Raw genomic sequence first — 20,952 nt, forward strand, 5'->3', positions numbered from 1 at the left:
TGAAGGGGTGAAGTGATGGAGGGGTGAAGGGGTGAAGAGATGAAGGGGTGAAGAGATGGAGGGGTGAAGAGATGGAGGGTTGAAGGGCTGAAGAGATGGAGGGGTGAAGAGATGGAGGGGTGAAGGGGTGAAGAGATGGAGGGGTGAAGAGGTGAAGGGGTGAAGAGATGAAGGGGTGAAGAGATGGAGGGGTGAAGAGATGGAGGGGTGAAGAGATGGAGGGTTGAAGGGGTGAAGTGATGGAGGGGTGAAGAGATGGAGGGGTGAAGGGGTGAAGAGGTGAAGGGGTGAAGAGATGGATGGGTGAAGTGGTGAAGAGATGGAGTGGTGAAGGGGTGAAGAGATGGAGGGGTGAAGGGGTGAAGAGATGGAGGGGTGAAGGGGTGAAGAGATGGAGGGGTGAAGAGGTGAAGAGATGGAGGGGTGAAGTGGTGAAGAGATGAAGAGATGGAGGGGTGAAGGGGTGAAGTGATGGAGGGGTGAAGGGGTGAAGAGATGAAGGGGTGAAGAGATGGAGGGGTGAAGAGATGGAGGGGTGAAGAGATGGAGGGGTGAAGAGGTGAAGAGATGGAGGGGTAAAGGGGTGAAGAGATGAAGAGATGGAGGGGTGAAGAGATGGAGGGGTGAAGGGGTGAAGTGATGGAGGGGTGAAGGGGTGAAGAGATGAAGGGGTGAAGAGATGGAGGGGTGAAGAGATGGAGGGTTGAAGGGCTGAAGAGATGGAGGGGTGAAGAGATGGAGGGGTGAAGGGGTGAAGAGATGGAGGGGGTGAAGAGGTGAAGGGGTGAAGAGATGAAGGGGTGAAGAGATGGAGGGGTGAAGAGATGGAGGGGTGAAGAGATGGAGGGTTGAAGGGGTGAAGTGATGGAGGGGTGAAGAGATGGAGGGGTGAAGGGGTGAAGAGGTGAAGGGGTGAAGAGATGGATGGGTGAAGTGGTGAAGAGATGGAGTGGTGAAGGGGTGAAGAGATGGAGGGGTGAAGGGGTGAAGAGATGGAGGGGTGAAGGGGTGAAGAGATGGAGGGGTGAAGAGGTGAAGAGATGGAGGGGTGAAGTGGTGAAGAGATGAAGAGATGGAGGGGTGAAGAGATGGAGGGTTGAAGGGGTGAAGTGATGGAGGGGTGAAGAGATGGAGGGGTGAAGAGATGGAGGGGTGAAACGGTGAAGAGATGGAGGGGTGAAGAGATGGAGGGGTGAAGAGATGGAGGGGTGAAGAGATGGAGGGGTAAAGAGATGGAGAGGTGAAGAGATGGAGGGGTAAAGGGATGGAGGGGTAAAGGGATGGAGGGGTGAAGGGGTGGAGGGGTGAAGGGGTGAAGGGGTGGAGGGGTGAAGAGATGGAGGGGTGGAGGGGTGAAGAGATGGAGGGGTGAAGAGATGGAGGGGTGGAGAGATGGAGGGGTGAAGAGATGGAGGGGTGAAGGGGTGAAGAGGTGAAGAGATGGAGGGGTGAAGAGATGGAGGGGTGAAGAGATGGAGGGGTAAAGGGATGGAGGGGTAAAGGGATGGAGGGGTGGAGGGGTGAAGAGGTGGAGGGGTGAAGAGATGGAGGGGTGAAGAGATGGAGGGGTGGAGGGGTGAAGAGATGGAGGGGTGAAGAGATGGAGAGATGGAGGTGTGAAGGGATGGAGGGGTGAAGGGGTGAAGAGGTGAAGAGATGGAGGGGTGAAGAGATGGAGGGGTGAAGAGATGGAGGGGTGAAGAGATGGAGGGGTGAAGAGATGGATGGGTGAAGAGATGGATGGGTGAAGTGGTGAAGAGATGGATGGGTGAAGTGGTGAAGAGGTGAAGGGGTGAAGAGATGGATGGGTGAAGTGGTGAAGAGATGGAGGGGTGAAGGGGTGAAGAGATGGAGGGGTGAAGAGATGGAGGGGTGAAGAGGTGAAGAGATGGAGGGGTGAAGGGGTGAAGAGATGAAGAGATGCAGGGGTGAAGTGATGGAGGGGTGAAGGGGTGAAGAGATGAAGGGGTGAAGAGATGGAGGGGTGAAGAGATGGAGGGTTGTAGGGGTGAAGAGATGGAGGGTGAAGAGATGGAGGGGTGAAGAGATGGAGGGGTGAAGGGGTGAAGAGATGGAGGGTGAAGAGTTGAAGGGGTGAAGAGATGAAGGGGTGAAGAGATGGAGGGTTGAAGAGATGGAGGGTTGAAGGGGTGAAGTGATGGAGGGGTGAAGAGATGGAGGGGTGAAGCGGTGAAGAGATGGAGGGGTGAAGGGGTGAAGAGATGAAGAGATGGAGGGGTGAAGGGGTGAAGTGATGGAGGGGTGAAGGGGTGAAGAGATGAAGGGGTGAAGAGATGGAGGGGTGAAGAGATGGAGGGGTGAGGAGATGGAGGGGTGAAGGGGTGAAGAGATGGAGGGGTGAAGGGGTGAAGAGATGAAGGGGTGAAGAGATGGAGGGGTGAAGAGATGGAGGGTTGAAGGGGTGAAGAGGTAAAGGGGTGAAGAGATAGAGGGGTGAAGAGATGGAGGGGTGAAGGGGTGAAGAGATGGAGGGGTGAAGGGGTGAATAGATGGAGGGGTGAAGAGATGGAGGGGTGAAGGGGTGAATAGATGGAGGGGTAACGAGATGAAGAGATGGAGGGGTGAAGAAATGAAGAGATGGAGGGGTGGAGAGATGGAGGGGTGAAGGGGTGAAGAGATGGAGGGGTGAAGGGGTGAAGAGATGGAGGGGTGAAGAGGTGAAGAGATGGAGGGGTAAAGGGGTGAAGAGATGAAGAGATGGAGGGGTGAAGAGATGGAGGGGTGAAGGGGTGAAGTGATGGAGGGGTGAAGGGGTGAAGAGATGAAGGGGTGAAGAGATGGAGGGGTGAAGAGATGGAGGGTTGAAGGGCTGAAGAGATGGAGGGTGAAGAGATGGAGGGGTGAAGGGGTGAAGAGATGGAGGGGTGAAGAGGTGAAGGGGTGAAGAGATGAAGGGGTGAAGAGATGGAGGGGTGAAGAGATGGAGGGGTGAAGAGATGGAGGGTTGAAGGGGTGAAGTGATGGAGGGGTGAAGAGATGGAGGGGTGAAGGGGTGAAGAGGTGAAGGGGTGAAGAGATGGATGGGTGAAGTGGTGAAGAGATGGAGTGGTGAAGGGGTGAAGAGATGGAGGGGTGAAGGGGTGAAGAGATGGAGGGGTGAAGGGGTGAAGAGATGGAGGGGTGAAGAGGTGAAGAGATGGAGGGGTGAAGTGGTGAAGAGATGAAGAGATGGAGGGGTGAAGAGATGGAGGGGTGAAGGGGTGAAGTGATGGAGGGGTGAAGGGGTGAAGAGATGAAGGGGTGAAGAGATGGAGGGGTGAAGAGATGGAGGGGTGAAGGGGTGAAGAGATGGAGGGGTGAAGGGGTGAAGAGATGGAGGGGTGAAGAGGTGAAGGGGTGAAGAGATGAAGGGGTGAAGAGATGGAGGGGTGAAGAGATGGAGGGGTGAAGAGATGGAGGGTTGAAGGGGTGAAGTGATGGAGGGGTGAAGAGATGGAGGGGTGAAGAGATGGAGGGGTGAAACGGTGAAGAGATGGAGGGGTGAAGAGATGGAGGGGTGAAGAGATGGAGGGGTAAAGAGATGGAGAGGTGAAGAGATGGAGGGGTAAAGGGATGGAGGGGTAAAGGGATGGAGGGGTGAAGGGGTGGAGGGGTGAAGGGGTGAAGGGGTGGAGGGGTGAAGAGATGGAGGGGTGGAGGGGTGGAGGGGTGAAGAGATGGAGGGGTGAAGAGATGGAGGGGTGGAGAGATGGAGGGGTGAAGAGATGGAGGGGTGAAGGGGTGAAGAGGTGAAGAGATGGAGGGGTGAAGAGATGGAGGGGTGAAGAGATGGAGGGGTAAAGGGATGGAGGGGTAAAGGGATGGAGGGGTGGAGGGGGTGAAGAGGTGGAGGGGTGAAGAGATGGAGGGGTGAAGAGATGGAGGGGTGGAGGGGTGAAGAGATGGAGGGGTGAAGAGATGGAGAGATGGAGGTGTGAAGAGATGGAGGGGTGAAGGGGTGAAGAGGTGAAGAGATGGAGGGGTGAAGAGATGGAGGGGTGAAGAGATGGAGGGGTGAAGAGATGGATGGGTGAAGAGATGGATGGGTGAAGTGGTGAAGAGATGGATGGGTGAAGTGGTGAAGAGGTGAAGGGGTGAAGAGATGGATGGGTGAAGTGGTGAAGAGATGGAGGGGTGAAGGGGTGAAGAGATGGAGGGGTGAAGAGATGGAGGGGTGAAGAGGTGAAGAGATGGAGGGGTGAAGGGGTGAAGAGATGAAGAGATGCAGGGGGTGAAGTGATGGAGGGGTGAAGGGGTGAAGAGATGAAGGGGTGAAGAGATGGAGGGGTGAAGAGATGGAGGGTTGTAGGGGTGAAGAGATGGAGGGGTGAAGAGATGGAGGGGTGAAGAGATGGAGGGGTGAAGGGGTGAAGAGATGGAGGGGTGAAGAGTTGAAGGGGTGAAGAGATGAAGGGGTGAAGAGATGGAGGGGTGAAGAGATGGAGGGTTGAAGAGATGGAGGGTTGAAGGGGTGAAGTGATGGAGGGGTGAAGAGATGGAGGGGTGAAGCGGTGAAGAGATGGAGGGGTGAAGGGGTGAAGAGATGAAGAGATGGAGGGGTGAAGAGATGGAGGGGTGAAGGGGTGAAGTGATGGAGGGGTGAAGAGATGGAGGGGTGAAGAGATGGAGGGGTGAGGAGATGGAGGGGTGAAGGGGTGAAGAGATGGAGGGGTGAAGGGGTGAAGAGATGAAGGGGTGAAGAGATGGAGGGGTGAAGAGATGGAGGGTTGAAGGGGTGAAGTGTTAAAGGGGTGAAGAGATAGAGGGGTGAAGAGATGGAGGGGTGAAGGGGTGAAGAGATGGAGGGGTGAAGGGGTGAATAGATGGAGGGGTGAAGGGGTGAATAGATGGAGGGGTGAAGAGATGGAGGGGTGAAGGGGTGAATAGATGGAGGGGTAACGAGATGAAGAGATGGAGGGGTGAAGAGATGGAGGGGTGAAGAGATGGAGGGTAAAGAGATGGAGGGGTGAAGAGATGGAGGGGTAAAGAGATGGAGGGGTGAAGAGATGGAGGGGTAAAGAGATGGAGGGGTGAAGAGATGGAGGGGTGGAGGGGTGAAGAGATGGAGGGGTGAAGAGATGGAGGGGTAAAGGGATGGAGGGGTAAAGGGATGGAGGGGTGAAGGGGTGGAGGGGTGGAGGGGTGAAGAGGTGGAGGGGTGAAGGGGTGAAGAGATGGAGGGGTGAAGAGATGGAGGGGTGGAGGGGTGAAGAGATGGAGGGGTGAAGAGATGGAGGGGTGAAGAGATGGAGGGGTGAAGAGATGGAGGGGTAAAGAGATGGAGGGGTAAAGAGATGGAGGGGTGAAGGGGTGGAGGGGTGAAGGGGTGAAGAGATGGAGGGGTGAAGAGATGGAGGGGTGAAGAGATGGAGGGGTGGAGAGATGGAGGGGTGAAGGTGTGAAGAGGTGAAGAGATGGAGGGGTGAAGAGATGGAGGGGTGAAGAGATGGAGGGGTAAAGAGATGGAGGGGTAAAGGGATGGAGGGGTGGAGGGGTGAAGAGGTGGAGGGGTGAAGAGATGGAGGGGTGAAGAGATGGAGGGGTGGAGGGGTGAAGAGATGGAGGGGTGAAGAGATGGAGAGATGGAGGGGTGAAGAGATGGAGGGGTGAAGGGATGGAGGGGTGAAGGGGTGAAGAGATGGAGGGGTGAAGAGATGGAGGGGTGAAGAGATGGAGGGTAAAGAGATGGAGGGGTGAAGAGATGGAGGGGTAAAGAGATGGAGGGGTGAAGAGATGGAGGGGTAAAGAGATGGAGGGGTGAAGAGATGGAGGGGTGGAGGGGTGAAGAGATGGAGGGGTGAAGAGATGGAGGGGTGAAGAGATGGAGGGGTAAAGGGATGGAGGGGTAAAGGGATGGAGGGGTAAAGGGATGGAGGGGTGAAGGGGTGGAGGGGTGGAGGGGTGAAGAGGTGGAGGGGTGAAGGGGTGAAGAGATGGAGGGGTGAAGAGATGGAGGGGTGGAGGGGTGAAGAGATGGAGGGGTGAAGAGATGGAGGGGTGAAGAGATGGAGGGGTGAAGAGATGGAGGGGTAAAGAGATGGAGGGGTAAAGAGATGGAGGGGTGAAGGGGTGGAGGGGTGGAGGGGTGAAGAGATGGAGGGGTGGAGGGGTGAAGAGATGGAGGGGTGAAGAGATGGAGGGGTGAAGAGATGGAGGGGTGAAGAGATGGAGGGGTGAAGAGATGGAGGGGTAAAGAGATGGAGGGGTAAAGGGATGGAGGGGTAAAGGGGTGGAGGGGTGAAGAGGTGGAGGGGTGAAGGGGTGAAGAGATGGAGGGGTGAAGAGATGGAAGGGTGGAGGGGTGGAGGGGTGAAGAGATGGAGGGGTGAAGGGATGGAGGGGTGGAGGGGTGAAGAGGGGAGGGGTGAAGAGATGGAGGGGTGAAGAGATGGAGGGGTGGAGGGGTGAAGAGATGGAGGGGTGAAGAGATGGAGGGGTGAAGAGATGGAGAGATGGAGGGGTGAAGAGATGGAGGGGTGAAGGGGTGAAGAGGTGAAGAGATGGAGGGGTGAAGAGATGGAGGGGTGAAGAGATGGAGGGGTGAAGGGATGGATGGGTGAAGAGATGGATGGGTGAAGTGGTGAAGAGATGGATGGGTGAAGTGGTGAAGAGGTGAAGGGGTGAAGAGATGGAGGGGTGAAGAGATGGAGGGGTGAAGGGGTGAAGAGATGGAGGGGTGAAGAGATGGATGGGTGAAGTGGTGAAGAGATGAAGGGGTGAAGAGATGGAGGGGTGAAGAGATGGAGGGGTGAAGAGGTGAAGAGATGGAGGGGTGAAGAGGTGGAGAGATGGAGGGGTGAAGAGATGGAGGGGTGAAGGGGTGAAGAGGTGAAGAGATGGAGGGGTGAAGAGATGGAGGGGTGAAGAGATGGAGGGGTGAAGGGATGGATGGGTGAAGAGATGGATGGGTGAAGTGGTGAAGAGATGGATGGGTGAAGTGGTGAAGAGGTGAAGGGGTGAAGAGATGGATGGGTGAAGTGGTGAAGAGATGAAGGGGTGAAGAGATGGAGGGGTGAAGAGATGGAGGGGTGAAGAGGTGAAGAGATGGAGGGGTGAAGAGGTGAAGAGATGGAGGGGTGAAGGGGTGAAGAGATGAAGAGATGGAGGGGTGAAGTGATGGAGGGGTGAAGGGGTGAAGAGATGAAGGGGTGAAGAGATGGAGGGGTGAAGAGATGGAGGGTTGAAGGGCTGAAGAGATGGAGGGGTGAAGAGATGGAGGGGTGAGGGGGTGAAGAGATGAAGAGGTGAAGGGGTGAAGAGATGGAGGGGTGAAGAGATGGAGGGTTGAAGAGATGGAGGGTTGAAGGGGTGAAGTGATGGAGGGGTGAAGAGATGGAGGGGTGAAGAGATGGAGGGGTGAAGCTGTGAAGAGATGGAGGGGTGAAGGCATGAAGAGATGAAGAGATGGAGGGGTGAAGAGATGGAGGGGTGAAGGGGTGAAGTGATGGAGGGGTGAAGGGGTGAAGAGATGGAGGGGTGAAGAGATGGAGGGGTGCAGAGATGGAGGGGTGAAGAGATGGAGGGGTGAAGGGGTGAAGAGATGGAGGGGTGAAGGGGTGAAGAGATGAAGGGGTGAAGAGATGGAGGGGTGAAGAGATGGAGGGGTGAAGAGATGGAGGGGTGAAGAGATGGAGGGTTGAAGGGGTGAAGTGATGGAGGGGTGAAGAGATGGAGGGGTGAAGAGATGGAGGGTGAAGCGGTGAAGAGATGGAGGGGTGAAGGGGTGAAGAGATGGAGGGGTGAAGAGATGGAGGGGTGAAGGGGTGAAGAGATGGAGGGGTGAAGGGGTGAAGAGATGGAGGGGTGAAGAGATGAGGGGTGAAGAGATGGAGGGTAAAGAGATGGTGGGGTGAAGAGATGGAGGGGTGAAGAGATGGAGGGGTGAAGAGATGGAGGGGTGAAGAGATGGAGGGGTGGAGGGGTGAAGAGATGGAGGGGTGAAGAGATGGAGGGGTGAAGAGATGACGAGATGGAGGGGTGGAGAGATGGAGGGGTGAAGAGATGGAGGGGTGAAGGGGTGAAGAGGTGAAGAGATGGAGGGGTGAAGAGATGGAGGGGTGGAGGGGTGAAGAGATGGAGGGGTGAAGAGATGGAGGGGTAAAGGGATGGAGGGGTGAAGGGGTGGAGGGGTGAAGAGGTGGAGGGGTGAAGGGGTGAAGAGATGGAGGGGTGAAGAGATGGAGGGGTGGAGGGGTGAAGAGATGGAGGGGTGAAGAGATGGAGGGGTGAAGAGATGGAGGGGTAAAGGGATGGAGGGGTAAAGGGATGGAGGGGTAAAGGGATGGAGGGGTAAAGGGATGGAGGGGTGAAGGGGTGGAGGGGTGAAGAGGTGGAGGGGTGAAGGGGTGAAGAGATGGAGGGGTGAAGAGATGGAGGGGTAAAGGGATGGAGGGGTAAAGGGATGGAGGGGTGAAGGGGTGGAGGGGTGAAGAGGTGGAGGGGTGAAGGGGTGAAGAGATGGAGGGGTGAAGAGATGGAGGGGTGGAGGGGTGAAGAGATGGAGGGGTGAAGAGATGGAGGGGTGGAGGGGTGAAGAGATGGAGGGGTGAAGAGATGGAGAGATGGAGAGATGGAGGGGTGAAGAGATGGAGGGGTGAAGGGGTGAAGAGGTGAAGAGATGGAGGGGTGAATAGATGGAGGGGTGAAGAGATGGAGGGGTGAAGAGATGGAGGGGTGAAGGGGTGAAGAGGTGAAGAGATGGAGGGGTGAAGAGATGGAGGGGTAAAGAGATGGAGGGGTGAAGAGATGGAGGGGTAAAGGGATGGAGGGGTAAAGGGATGGAGGGGTGAAGGGGTGGAGGGGTGGAGGGGTGAAGAGGTGGAGGGGTGAAGAGATGCAGGGGTGAAGAGATGGAGGGGTGAAGAGATGGAGGGGTGAAGGGGTGAAGAGGTGAAGAGATGGAGGGGTGAAGAGATGGAGGGGTGAAGAGATGGAGGGGTGAAGGGGTGAAGAGATGGAGGGGTGAAGAGATGGAGGGGTGAAGAGATGGAGGGGTAAAGAGATGGAGGGGTGAAGAGATGGAGGGGTAAAGGGATGGAGGGGTAAAGGGATGGAGGGGTGAAGGGGTGGAGGGGTGAAGAGGTGGAGGGGTGAAGGGGTGAAGAGATGGAGGGGTGAAGAGATGGAGGGGTGGAGGGGGTGAAGAGATGGAGGGGTGAAGAGATGGAGGGGTGAAGAGATGGAGGGGTGAAGAGATGGAGGGGTGAAGAGACAGAGAGATGGAGGGGTGAAGAGATGGAGGGGTGAGGAGATGGAGAGATGGAGGGGTAAAGGGGTAAAGAGATGGAGGGGTGGAGGGGTGAAGGGGTGAATAGATAGATAGATAGATAGATAGATAGATAGATAGATAGATAGATAGATAGATAGATAGATAGATAGATAGATAGATAGATAGATAGATAGATAGATAGATAGATAGATAGATAGATAGATAGATAGATAGATAGATAGATAGATAGATAGATAGGAGCCATGGAGAGACAGAGGAATGGAGAGATGGATGGGTGGAGGACTAGAGAGATACATGGAGAGACCGGTGGCTGTAGACTGGAGGAGGACAACACACAGCTTTAGACAACCTCCTCATGAAAAGGAAAATATGAATGAGGAGGCTTCCCAAGACACAAGAGCCGTAACTACTTATCTGGCTGCAATAAAACCATATAACTTTGTTTACATGAGAAATTGAACATCATGACACATATTCTGAGCCGTACAAGTTAGATTACACAAGGCTTGGTTTTCAATGGCAGCAACAGTGAAACCAATAGAGACAGAAATACAGTTCAAAGGAAGCAGTAGATACATTCAGAATCACTCAAGGGGAGCCACTATTACACTGATGGTAAGGCAAGCTGTCTATTCTGTAACCATTGCCATTTCCTGTGTATGAAGGAATCCTTGAGCAGTACTATACATAACCTGAAGGTGGTGCTGTAGGCCACAGTATGGGCACTGGACAGGCATCTAATATCATTATGTGTTTTATTGAGGGTGTGTCTGTCTGAGATTTCTCCCTTTTTCCACTACAGAGAAAATTATATGAAAGTAGTGTGAATAGTCAGGTTAATTCAACAAATGAAATTTTTGCAAAAAACGTCAACATTGCGACATGTGTAATGGAAACGGCAGCTATATGAGAAATGTTCTAAAGATCGACACCATTTTTATCTGTATGACGGGTGGATTTTTTTGTATACTTTTTTTTATTGCGACAAATGATGATGTAAACAGAGTTTTTAAAAAAATAAATAATGATTGCAGAATAAAGGTGGGGCACATGATGTCATCCCGTAACTATAAAAAGCTCCACTCCACATTTAATTCTAAATACCTACTGGTCGCTAAATATTTTTTTTTTAACTAGGCTATAAAAAATAAGGTTTCTTTGCAGGATTGACTTGACTTTCAAGAATGCCTGAAACGCTTTGCATTGCTTTGCTTTTCTGGTTGGCTGGCTGGGTGAAAGTTTCACCATCCAATTATTTCAGGTCAGCAGGAGTGCAAGTTTCACCATGGCACGGTCCGTGGCGATATTATTAGAATATGGAAAATATTAGTCAGTTCTTGTATTCTATCCGTGCTGGCTTTTGCAGGCTTCCTGAGATATGAAACAGATAGGTGGGTGCAGCCATACAGGATGCTGTCAATTTGCCTAAGTTTTTGAAACATTTTTTGCATTTTTTATTTTTTAGGTGTGACGTCATTACGTCCAGCTGTTTTTATCAGACCAATGGAAATGTAGTTTAATGGAAACGCACCATCGCAGGTAAATGTCGCAACTATTTTGTAAGCAAACTTTCTAAATCACTGGAAACATATGATGTATAATATATGAAATGGAGGTGGGGTGTGAGGGGGGAGAGAGAGAGAGAGAGAGAGCGAGGCATGCAGGGAAAGAGAAAGGAAAGGAGAAGGCATAGCGAGTAGAGGTGGGGAGGATGAAAAAGAGATGGTTAGGTTGAGAAACACACTGTGACTGATGCCTAATGGAAGTCCTCTGTTACTGCTTCGAGAGCTCGACACTACACATGTCATTCACCAGTTGAGGGCATTATGACCCTCATCACCACCATAATCATCATTCACCGTATCATCCGCAAGCCAGAAAAGAGGGCACAGACACACATCTCTCCACATTCAGAGCAGAGGAGAGGAGAGAAGAGAGGAAGAAAGGAGAGGAGGAGAGGAGTTAAACGCTGAGGAGAGCGGCTCCCTCATACTAAACCCTGTGTTCAGAGTCGTCTTATGAGAGCGAGGAGAGAGAAAATGGGACAAATGGAGGAGGAAATAGCGATAGAAAGATGAGAGGAAGAGAAGGGAGAGAGAACAAGATAGAAATGAGGGAGAGTGGGAGGGAGGAGAGAGAAATGAGAGATACATTAATAATAGATTTTTTAAAAAGAGAGAGAAAGAGAGAGCGAGAGAGAGAGAGATAGAGAGAGAGAGATGTTTGTTGGTCCAGGACTTGTTCCACCCATCCCCTCAACTGACATAATTGCCACAAAAGCAATTTCACAACTTAATTTGTATGGCTTTATTTTTAGTGTGCATATTAATGATAAATACTGCTGCAGCCCATTACAGCGCTAGCTCCCACTTCATCACAAGCGCACCTGATCAATTCTCTCTACTAGCCACACTCAAAACAAAGAGAGAGCCCACGTTTAAAGAGGCAGGAGCCTTTCTGGATGGATGGACTCAAGCGGTTTTAGCGGAGCCTCAACTAACAATGTTTGTGATGGAAAATAAAGTAAGAAAAAATTATTGTATACAAAGAGAGAAAGGCAATAAATAACTGAAAGTCTGTATAAGTGAGTGAGTATGAGTTAATACATGGTATGGAAAAATGACAGAGACTGAGTGACAGAGTGAGAGTCAGCGTAAGGTCAGATCAGGTGCAGTGGTCCCTCTGGATGCGTCTGTGGTGCCGTGGGGGTCCGTCCCCAGGCTGTCAATCAGGCGTCTCTGACTGACTGACTGACTAGAAGAAACGGTGTAGTGTGGTACCTCTGGATGCGTCTGTGGTGCCATCTGTACCCAGTCCCAGGTTGTCGGTCAGGTCCCTCTGCCAGGCATCTTTAACAGCAGACTTCAACACCTCCCGGTTGTCCAGGTCCTGGAGGGGTCTGTAGTTGTTTCTCAGGTATTCTACCGACTTCACATGGTCCTGCTGCTCCGTGGTGAAGATGGAGTAGAACGCCTCCAGCTAGACACAGAGAGAGAGGGAGCGAGAGAGAAAGAGATAGTCTTCAGTAAGGCACGAGCTGGGGTGGTTGCGCGTGTGTGTGTTTTTGCGTGTGTTGGGTGGAAGGGGTGTCCCTGAAGTAAAGGACATGAACGGGCTGCTGTTCCGCTCAACTGGCCCGAGGAGTGTGTAACATTTCAATGGGGCGAATTTGCTGACATGGATCTCTTTGACTGATTTCCTACAGAGCGCTGTAATGACTACACATTAAAGATCGGCTGGAATCATGGACGCACAGAAAAATGATTTACAGATTCATAAAGAGACCATCTGTGAACGCCATAAAACATCGCAGAACACAGTCAATGCTTTCCATCCCGCTAACCAATACAGAAGAAAGGATTTGTCGTCTGCTGCAAGTTTATGGACATATCTCGTCCGGAGCTCTTCAAATATGTACTGTAACACTCGAGGAAATAATATGTGGATATGTCAATAGATGTGTGTATAACCAAGTGTTGGACATACAGTACAGCACCTGGTTTGGTGCGTAATAGTCAACCTGGTGTCAGAGGGAATTTAAAAGCCTGCACCACCCTGGTGCACGTTTTGGTTTTTGCCCTAGCACTACACAGCTGATTAAAATAGCCAATTCATCGTCAAGATTAGATTATTTGAATCAGCTGTGTTGGGCAAAAAACTAAACGTGCACCCAGAGGGGGCCCGATGACAGAGTTTGGGATACCCTGCTATAGATAGTACAAGCCTATGGGAAAGAGTAGTTTTGGCTGCGACGGAGGTTACTGTATAGAGTAGGTTTTCAAGGTGTTTGTGGGGGCTGTGCTTTTTGGTAATTTGGCCAGGTTCCGGTGGAGTTTTCTATGCGGGCTAAACTGAAATGCAACGCTTCGGGCGTAGATCAGATCATTGATGTGGTGGCATTTCGGGGAAGCCCAAGAGCCATGCTTTCTTTGGAGGGGTGGATTGTGGATTTTGCTCAATGGAGAAGTATATATATTTTTTTAAATCTTAAAATCAATGTTGTCACAGTTGCTTCTTGTTGAAGAGGCAGCTGCTAACGTTAGCTTGCTATAGCTAGCTATCGTCTCCCTCCGTCTCTGAATGAATTTGTGGCTATTTCTTTCTATCTGGCAAAATAAGAGAGCTAGATTTTGTTTGTGTAATGCCACATGTCGATAACATAGCTAATTCTGTCACTGGTATGGGCAAGTAAATATCCTAAACCTAGCCAGCCACAAGCTAAAACCGGGGAGAGAGGGAGGGGATAATTCACTTCCTGTTTAATCTAATCTGCTGTTGGCTTGCTAATGTTCACTCAAATACGTATTTCCACATGTAATTGATCAAATTAGATTTGTATTCTATAAAGATTGTAATTGTGTCAATATGTTGTGAATATTGTAGAAAAATCATTTTACATTTAACATTTAAGTCATTTAGCAGACGCTCTTATCCAGAGAGACTTACAAATTGGTGCATTCACCTTATAATATCCAGTGGAACAACCACTTTACAATAGTGCATCTAAATCTTTTAAGGGGGGGTTAGAAGGATTACTTTATCCTATCCCAGGTATTCCTTAAAGAGGTGGGGTTTCAGGTGTCTCCGGAAGGTGGTGATTGACTCCGCTGTCCTGGCGTCGTGAGGGAGCTTGTTCCACCATTGGGGTGCCAGAGCAGCGAACAGTTTTGACTGGGCTGAGCGGGAACTGTGCTTCCTCAGAGGTAGGGAGGCGAGCAGGCCAGAGGTGGATGAACGCAGTGCCCTTGTTTGGGTGTAGGGCCAAACAAGGGCACCTACAGCTTACCATGTACAGTAGACTAGAGGCAATATGTTCCTCCACCATATACCGTAGGCTACAGGCAAAATGTTCCTCCACATTGTACAGTAGGCTACAGGCAATATGTTCCTCCACCATGTACAGTCGTGGCCAAAAGTTTTGAGAATGACACAAATATTAATTTTCAAAGTCTGCTGCTTCAGAGTCTTTAGATATTTTTGTCAGATGTTACTATGGAATACTGAAGTTTCATAAGTGTCAAAGGCTTTTATTGACAATTACATGAAGTTGATGCAAAGAGTCAATATTTGCAGTGTTGACCCTTCTTTTTCAAGACCTCTGCAATCCGCCCTGGCATGCTGTCAATTAACTTCTGGGCCACATCCTGACTGATGGCAGCCCATTCTTGCATAATCAATGCTTGGAGTTGCTTGAGGATTGACCACAAGTTCTCAATTGGAATAAGGTCTGGGGAGTTTCCTGGCCATGGACCCAAAATATCGATGTTTTGTTCCCTGAGCCACTTAGTTATCACTTTTGCCTTATGGCAAGGTGCTCCATCATGCTGGAAAAGGCATTGTTCGTCACCAAACTGTTCCTGGATGGTTGGGAGAAGTTGCTCTCGGAGGATGTGTTGGTACCATTCTTTATTCATGGCTGTGTTCTTAGGCAAAATTGTGAGTGAGCCCACTCCCATGGCTGACAAGCAACCCCACAAATGAATGGTCTCAGGATGCTTTACTGTTGGCATGACACAGGACTGATGGTAGCGCTCACCTTGTCTTCTCCGGACAAGCTTTTTCCAGATGCCCCAAACAATCGGAAAGGGGATTCATCAGAGAAAATGACTTTCCCCAGTCCTCAGCAGTCCAATCCCTGTACCTTTTGCAGAATATCAGTCTGTCACTGATGTTTTTCCTGGAGAGAAGTGGCTTCTTTGCGGCCCTTCTTGACACCAGGTCATCCTCCAAAAGTCTTCGCCTCACTGTGCGTGCAGATGCACTCCCACCTGCCTGCTGCCATTCCTGAGCAAGCTCTGTATTGGTGGTGCCCCGATCCCGCAGCTGAATCAACTTTAGGAGAGGGTCCTGGCACTTGCTGGACTTTCGTGGGCGCCCTGAAGCCTTCTTCAAAACAATTGAACCGCTCTCCTTGAAGTTCTTGATGATCCGATAAATGGTTGATTTAGGTGCAATCTTACTGCCAGCAATATCCTTGCCTGTTAAGCCCTTTTTGTGCAAAGCAATGATGACGGCACGTGTTTTCTTGCAGGTAACCATGATTGACAGAGGAAGAACAATGATTCCAAGCACCACCCTCCTTTTGAAGCTTCCAGTCTGTTGTTCAAACTCAATCAGCATGACAGAGTGATCTCCAGCCTTGTCCTCGTCAACACTCACACCTGTGTTAACGAGAGAATCACTGACATGATGTCAGCTGGTCCTTTTGTGGCAGGGCTGAAATGCAGTGGAAATGTTTTTTGGGGGATTCAGTTCATTTGCATGGCAAAGAGGGACTTTGCAATTAATTGCAATTCATCTGATCACTCTTCATAACATTCTGGAGTATATGCAAATTGCCATCATACAAACTGAGGCAGCAGACTTTGTGAAAATTAATATTTGTGTCATTCTCAAAACCTTTGGCCACGACTGTACAGTAGGCTACAGGAAATATGTTCCTCCACATTGTACAGTAGGCTACAGGCAATATGTTCCTCCACCATGTACAGTAGGCTACAGGCAATATGTTCATCCACCATGTACAGTAGGCTACAGGCAATATGTTCCTCCACCATGTACAGTAGACTACAGCTAATATGTTCCTCCACCGTGTGAGTCATAAAAATTACAATATTGCATTCGGGGCTTTCCAGCACTTTTTATATGTGGGGAGCATAAATTGTACAATTGTAAACTAACAAAGAATTTTGAAAGTTACATAAATATATGTTAGAGTCCATTACCTGCTACCTGGACTATAATGTTTGATACACAGAGGAAGAGAAGGAGGAGGAGGAAGGAGAGGAAGGGGAGAAGGAGGGGAGTAGGGGAATAGGGGAGAAGTAGGTGGGTATATAGAAATAGTGGGATGATAGTGTGTGTGTGTCTGTGCATGTGTAACTGACCTGTGAGTGGGAGAGGAAAACGGGTCTGGATAAGATGATCCACTCGACCACCTTGCTGCAGGGCGGGATGGTGAGAGAGCCTGTGTATCGGTAGTAACTCCCCAACGATGATGGTAGCAGATCCCTCAGGACGAATGAACTCAGGAATGTCTCCTTCTCTGGAGGGTGGAGAGAAAACACATAAACACATATTAACACAGAGAACCACACACTAACAGTGCATCCTTCTCTTGAGGGGAGAGAGGACACAGGAACTCACACATCAACACAGAGAAACACATTCAAACACAGCCATACCCACAGCCCACATACAGTACACACTCAGAGACCCACACAATGTAAACAAAGTGCAGGCATAATTATTCCCACATAATTAAATAGAAAATGCATACATTATATTGTATCTTTACGCCTTTTTCAATCACCACATGTTTAGAATATGGTGGATTTTTTTACCCCACATGTCTAGTATTTCATTTTAAAAGAGGTAGAAGGTTCTGTGTTTATTAACAACTGACATATAGTACCAGTCAAAGGTTTGGACACATCCACTTCTTCAAAGGGTTTTCTGTATTTTTACTATTTTCTACATTGTAGAATAATAGTTAAGACATCAAAACTATGAAATAACACATTCAGTCTTCACCAAGGTCCGGAGGTCAAAATGTATAAAAAGAATATATAAAAAATAGTTATCAATCGCTTTTGGAATTTTCATGGTTCCCTGACTGTCTAGTTTTTTTTAATGACTGTTAGCCAGCTGGGTAGAGTGAAGAGACTATAATTGCAGTAGGTCCATTATCAATTCTACACAGTTTCAATTTGAAATAGTCATTTGTGACCCGTTTTAAGAAGCTAGGTGTATGTCGCACATCACTATTTCACAGGTAAGGCATTTGACAGTAAAACCTTTTTTTTAATCAAAATGAGTTATTTGGCAGAAATGCTTTCTGGAACATAAAAAGGTGTATGCCATCTGGAATAAAAAAGTTGTATGTCATCTGTAAATACAAATACAATTGTTAGACTAGTTGGTTGTGCCACAGAAAAAGCCAAGAAACTTCCCGCTATCCATGATTGGCTGAGATAATAGTTGGGCTGGACATGCCGAGAGATGAGGCCAACCTTACTTTGCTACCTGACAACTTTACGGTTTCTACTTTTTAATTACCGTTTATATTTTTTGTTTTTCCCTCACTCAACTTTTCTTCATTAAACTTTTTCACTCCAGACGCTTTATCTGGACATGGTTCGTCAGGACATCTAACAGCCGAAACTAAGTAGTAACATTAACATGATGCCTTATAATTGCAGTCGCTGTACTCATAATATACAAGAGAACGATCGCCTTACGGCGAGGATAGCTGTGCTGCAAGCCCAGCTTCAGACGCAATCGTTAGGCAAGGGTAATTTCAGTGTAGGAAAGGATGAAACAGCGTCTGTGCCACCAGTAAGTACAGATAGTAACGTTAGTATAATTCCCCTCACACGGTCCCCGCAGCCGGACAACTTTCTCATGGCTTCTGGAGGGAAATGCTGTAGGAATGCTCAACCGGTGTCGCTCATTCAGCCGACAGAAACTTTCAACCGGTTCTCCCCATTAAGCAGCGAGTCGGAGTCAGAGGCCGAGCCTTCTCTGGTCTCTACTCCTCCCGTTACGGGGTCTGAGACGCCGAAGCTTCACACCATTAGCTCTGACAAATTGAAAACCCTAGTCATTGGCGACTCCATTACCAGCAGTATTAGACTTAAAACGAATCATCTAGCGATCATACACTGTTTACCAGGGGGCAGGGCTACCGACGTTAAGGCTAATCTGAAGATGGTGCTGGCTAAAGCTAAAACTGGCGAGTGTAGAGAGTATAGAGATATTGTTATCCACGTCGGCACCAACGATGTTAGGATGAAACAGTCCGAGGTCACCAAGCGCAACATAGCTTCAGCGTGTAAATCAGCTAGAAAGATGTGTCGGCATCGAGTAATTGTCTCTGGCCCCCTCCCAGTTAGGGGGAGTGATGAGCTCTACAGTTTCACAAGTCAATTGCTGGTTGAAAACTGTTTTCTGCCCCTCCCAAAAGATAGAATTTGTAGATAATTGGCCCTCTTTCTGCGACTCACCCACAAACAGGACCAAGCCTGGCCTGTTGAGGAGTGACGGACTCCATCCTAGCTGGAAGGGTGCTCTCATCTTATCTACGAACATAGACAGGGCTCTAACTCCCTTAGCTCCACAATGAAATAGGGTGCAGGCCAGGCCAGCTTAGTGGAGTCTGCCACTAGCACAGTCAGTGTAGTCAGCTCAGCTATCCCCATTGAGACCGTGTCTGTGCCTCGACCTAGGTTGGGCAAAACTAAACATGGCGGTGTTCGCCCTAGCAATCTCACTAGAATAAAGACCTCCTCCATTCCTGCCATTATTGAAAGAGATCGTGATACGTCACATCTCAAAATAGGGCTACTTAATGTTAGATCCCTCACTTCAAAGGCAGTTATAGTCAAGGAACTAATCACTGATCATAATCTTGATGTGATTGGCCTGACTGAAACCTGATGAATTTACTGTGTTAAACGTGGCCTCACCTCCTGGTTACACTAGTGACCATATCCCCTGTGCATCCCGCAAAGGCGGAGGTGTTGCTAACATTTACGATAGCAAATTTCAAACCCCCCCCCCACTGACATTTTCGTCTTTTGAGCTTCTAGTCATGAAATCTATGCAGCCTACTCAATCACTTTTTATAGCTACTGTTTACAGGCCTCCTGGGCCATATACAGCGTTGCTCACTGAGTTCCCTGAATTCCTATCGGACATTGTAGTCATAGCAGATAATATTCACGTTTTTGGTGACTTTAATATTCACATAGAAAAGTCCACAGACCCACTCCAAAAGGCTTTCGGAGCCATCATCGACTCAGTGGGTTTTGTCCAACATGTCTCTGGACCTACTCACTGCCACAGTCATAACCTGGACCTAGTTTTGTCCCATGGAATAAATGTTGTGGATCTTAATGTTTTTCCTCATAATCCTGGACTATCGGACCACCATTTTATTACATTTGCAATCGCAACAAATAATCTGCTCAGACCCCAACCAAGGAGCATCAAAAGTCATGCTATAAATTCTCAGACAACCCAAAGATTCCTTGATGCCCTTCCAGACTCCCTCTGCCTACCCAAGGACATCAGAGAACAAAAATCAGTTAACCACCTAACTGAGAAACTCAATTTAACCTTGCGCAATACCCTAGATGCAGTTGCACCCCTAAAAACTAAAAACATTTGTCATAAGAAACTAGCTACATGGTATACAGAAAATACACGAGCTCTGAAGCAAGCTTCTAGAAAATTGGAATGGAAATGGCGCCACACCAAACTGTAAGCCTTCCGACTAGCTTGGAAAGACAGTACCGTGCAGTATCAAAGAGCCCTCACTGCTGCTCGATCATCCTATTTTTCCAACTTAATTGAGGAAAATAAGAACAATCCTAAATTTATTTTTGATACTGTCGCAAAGCTAACTAAAAAGCAGCATTCCCCAAGAGAGGATGGCTTTCACTTTAGCAGTAATAAATTCATGAACTTCTTTGAGGAAAAGATCATGATCATTAGAAAGAAAATTACAGACTCCTCTTTAAATCTGCGTATTCCTCCAAAGCTCAGTTGTCCTGAGTCTGCACAACTCTGCCAGGACCTAGGATCAAGGGAGACACTCAAGTGTTTTAGTACTATATCTCTTGACACAATGATGAAAATAATCATGGCCTCTAAACCTTCAAGCTGCATACTGGACCCTATTCCAACTAAACTACTGAAAGAGCTGCTTCCTGTGCTTGGCCCTCCTATGTTGAACATAATAAACGGCTCTTTATCCACCGGATGTGTACAAACTCACTAGAAGTGGCAGTAATAAAACCTCTCTTGAAAAAGCCAAACCTTGACCCAGAAAATATAAAAAACTATCGGCCTATATCGAATCTTCCATTCCTCTCAAAATTCTTTGAAAAAGCTGTTGCGCAGCAACTCACTGGCTTCCTGAAGACAAACAATGAATACGAAATGCTTCAGTCTGGTTTTAGACCCCATCATAGCACCGAAACTGCACTTGTGAAGGTGGTAAATAGCCTTTTAATGGCGTCAGACCAAGGCTCTGCATTTGTCCTCGTGCCCCTTGACCTTAGCGCTGCTTTTGATACCATCGATCACCACATTCTTTTGGAGAGATTGGAAACAAAATTGGTCTATACGGACAAGTTCTGGCCTGGTTTAGATCTTATCTGTCGGAAATATATCAGTTTGTCTCTGTGAATGGTTTGTCCTCTGACAAATCAACTGTAAATTTCGGTGTTCCTCAAGGTTCCATTTTAGGACCACTATTGTTTTCACTATATATTTTACCTCTTGTGGATGTCATTCAAAAACATAATGTTAACTTTCACTGCTATGCGGATGACACACAGCTGTACATTTCAATGAAACATGGTGAAGTCCCAAAATTGCCCTCGCTAGAAGCCTGTGTTTCAGACATAAGGAAGTGGATGGCTGCAAACTTTCTACTTTTAAACTCGGACAAAACAGAGAGGCTTGTTCTAGGTCCCAAGAAACAAAGAGATCTTCTGTTGAATCTGACAATTAATCTTGATTGTTGTACAGTCGTCTCAAATAAAACTGTGAAGGACCTCGGCGTTACTCTGGATCCTGGTCTCTCTTTTGACGAACATATCAAGACTGTTTCAAGGACAGCTTTTTTCCATCTACGTAACATTGCAAAAATCAGAAACTTTCTGTCCAAAAATGATGCAGAAAAATATATCCATGCTTTTGTTACTTCTAGGTTA

General features: G+C 48.8%; 1 protein-coding gene across 1 annotated transcript in view; it reads right to left on the reverse strand.

Annotated features, from left to right (window-relative positions):
• Positions 1 to 20,952, reverse strand: part of LOC106565330 (receptor-type tyrosine-protein phosphatase gamma) — a 305,168-nt gene that overhangs the window by 40,385 nt on the left and 243,831 nt on the right. The window contains exons 7-8 of the mRNA XM_014132317.2: positions 16,117 to 16,274; positions 12,010 to 12,208 (exon numbers count right to left, since the gene is read on the reverse strand). Coding sequence (XP_013987792.1) covers positions 12,010 to 12,208; positions 16,117 to 16,274 — 357 coding nt within the window. The remainder of the gene's footprint in view (positions 1 to 12,009; positions 12,209 to 16,116; positions 16,275 to 20,952) is intronic.

The sequence above is a fragment of the Salmo salar genome, chromosome ssa12 (genome assembly GCF_905237065.1).
Source record: "Salmo salar chromosome ssa12, Ssal_v3.1, whole genome shotgun sequence".
Lineage (NCBI taxonomy): Eukaryota > Metazoa > Chordata > Actinopteri > Salmoniformes > Salmonidae > Salmo > Salmo salar.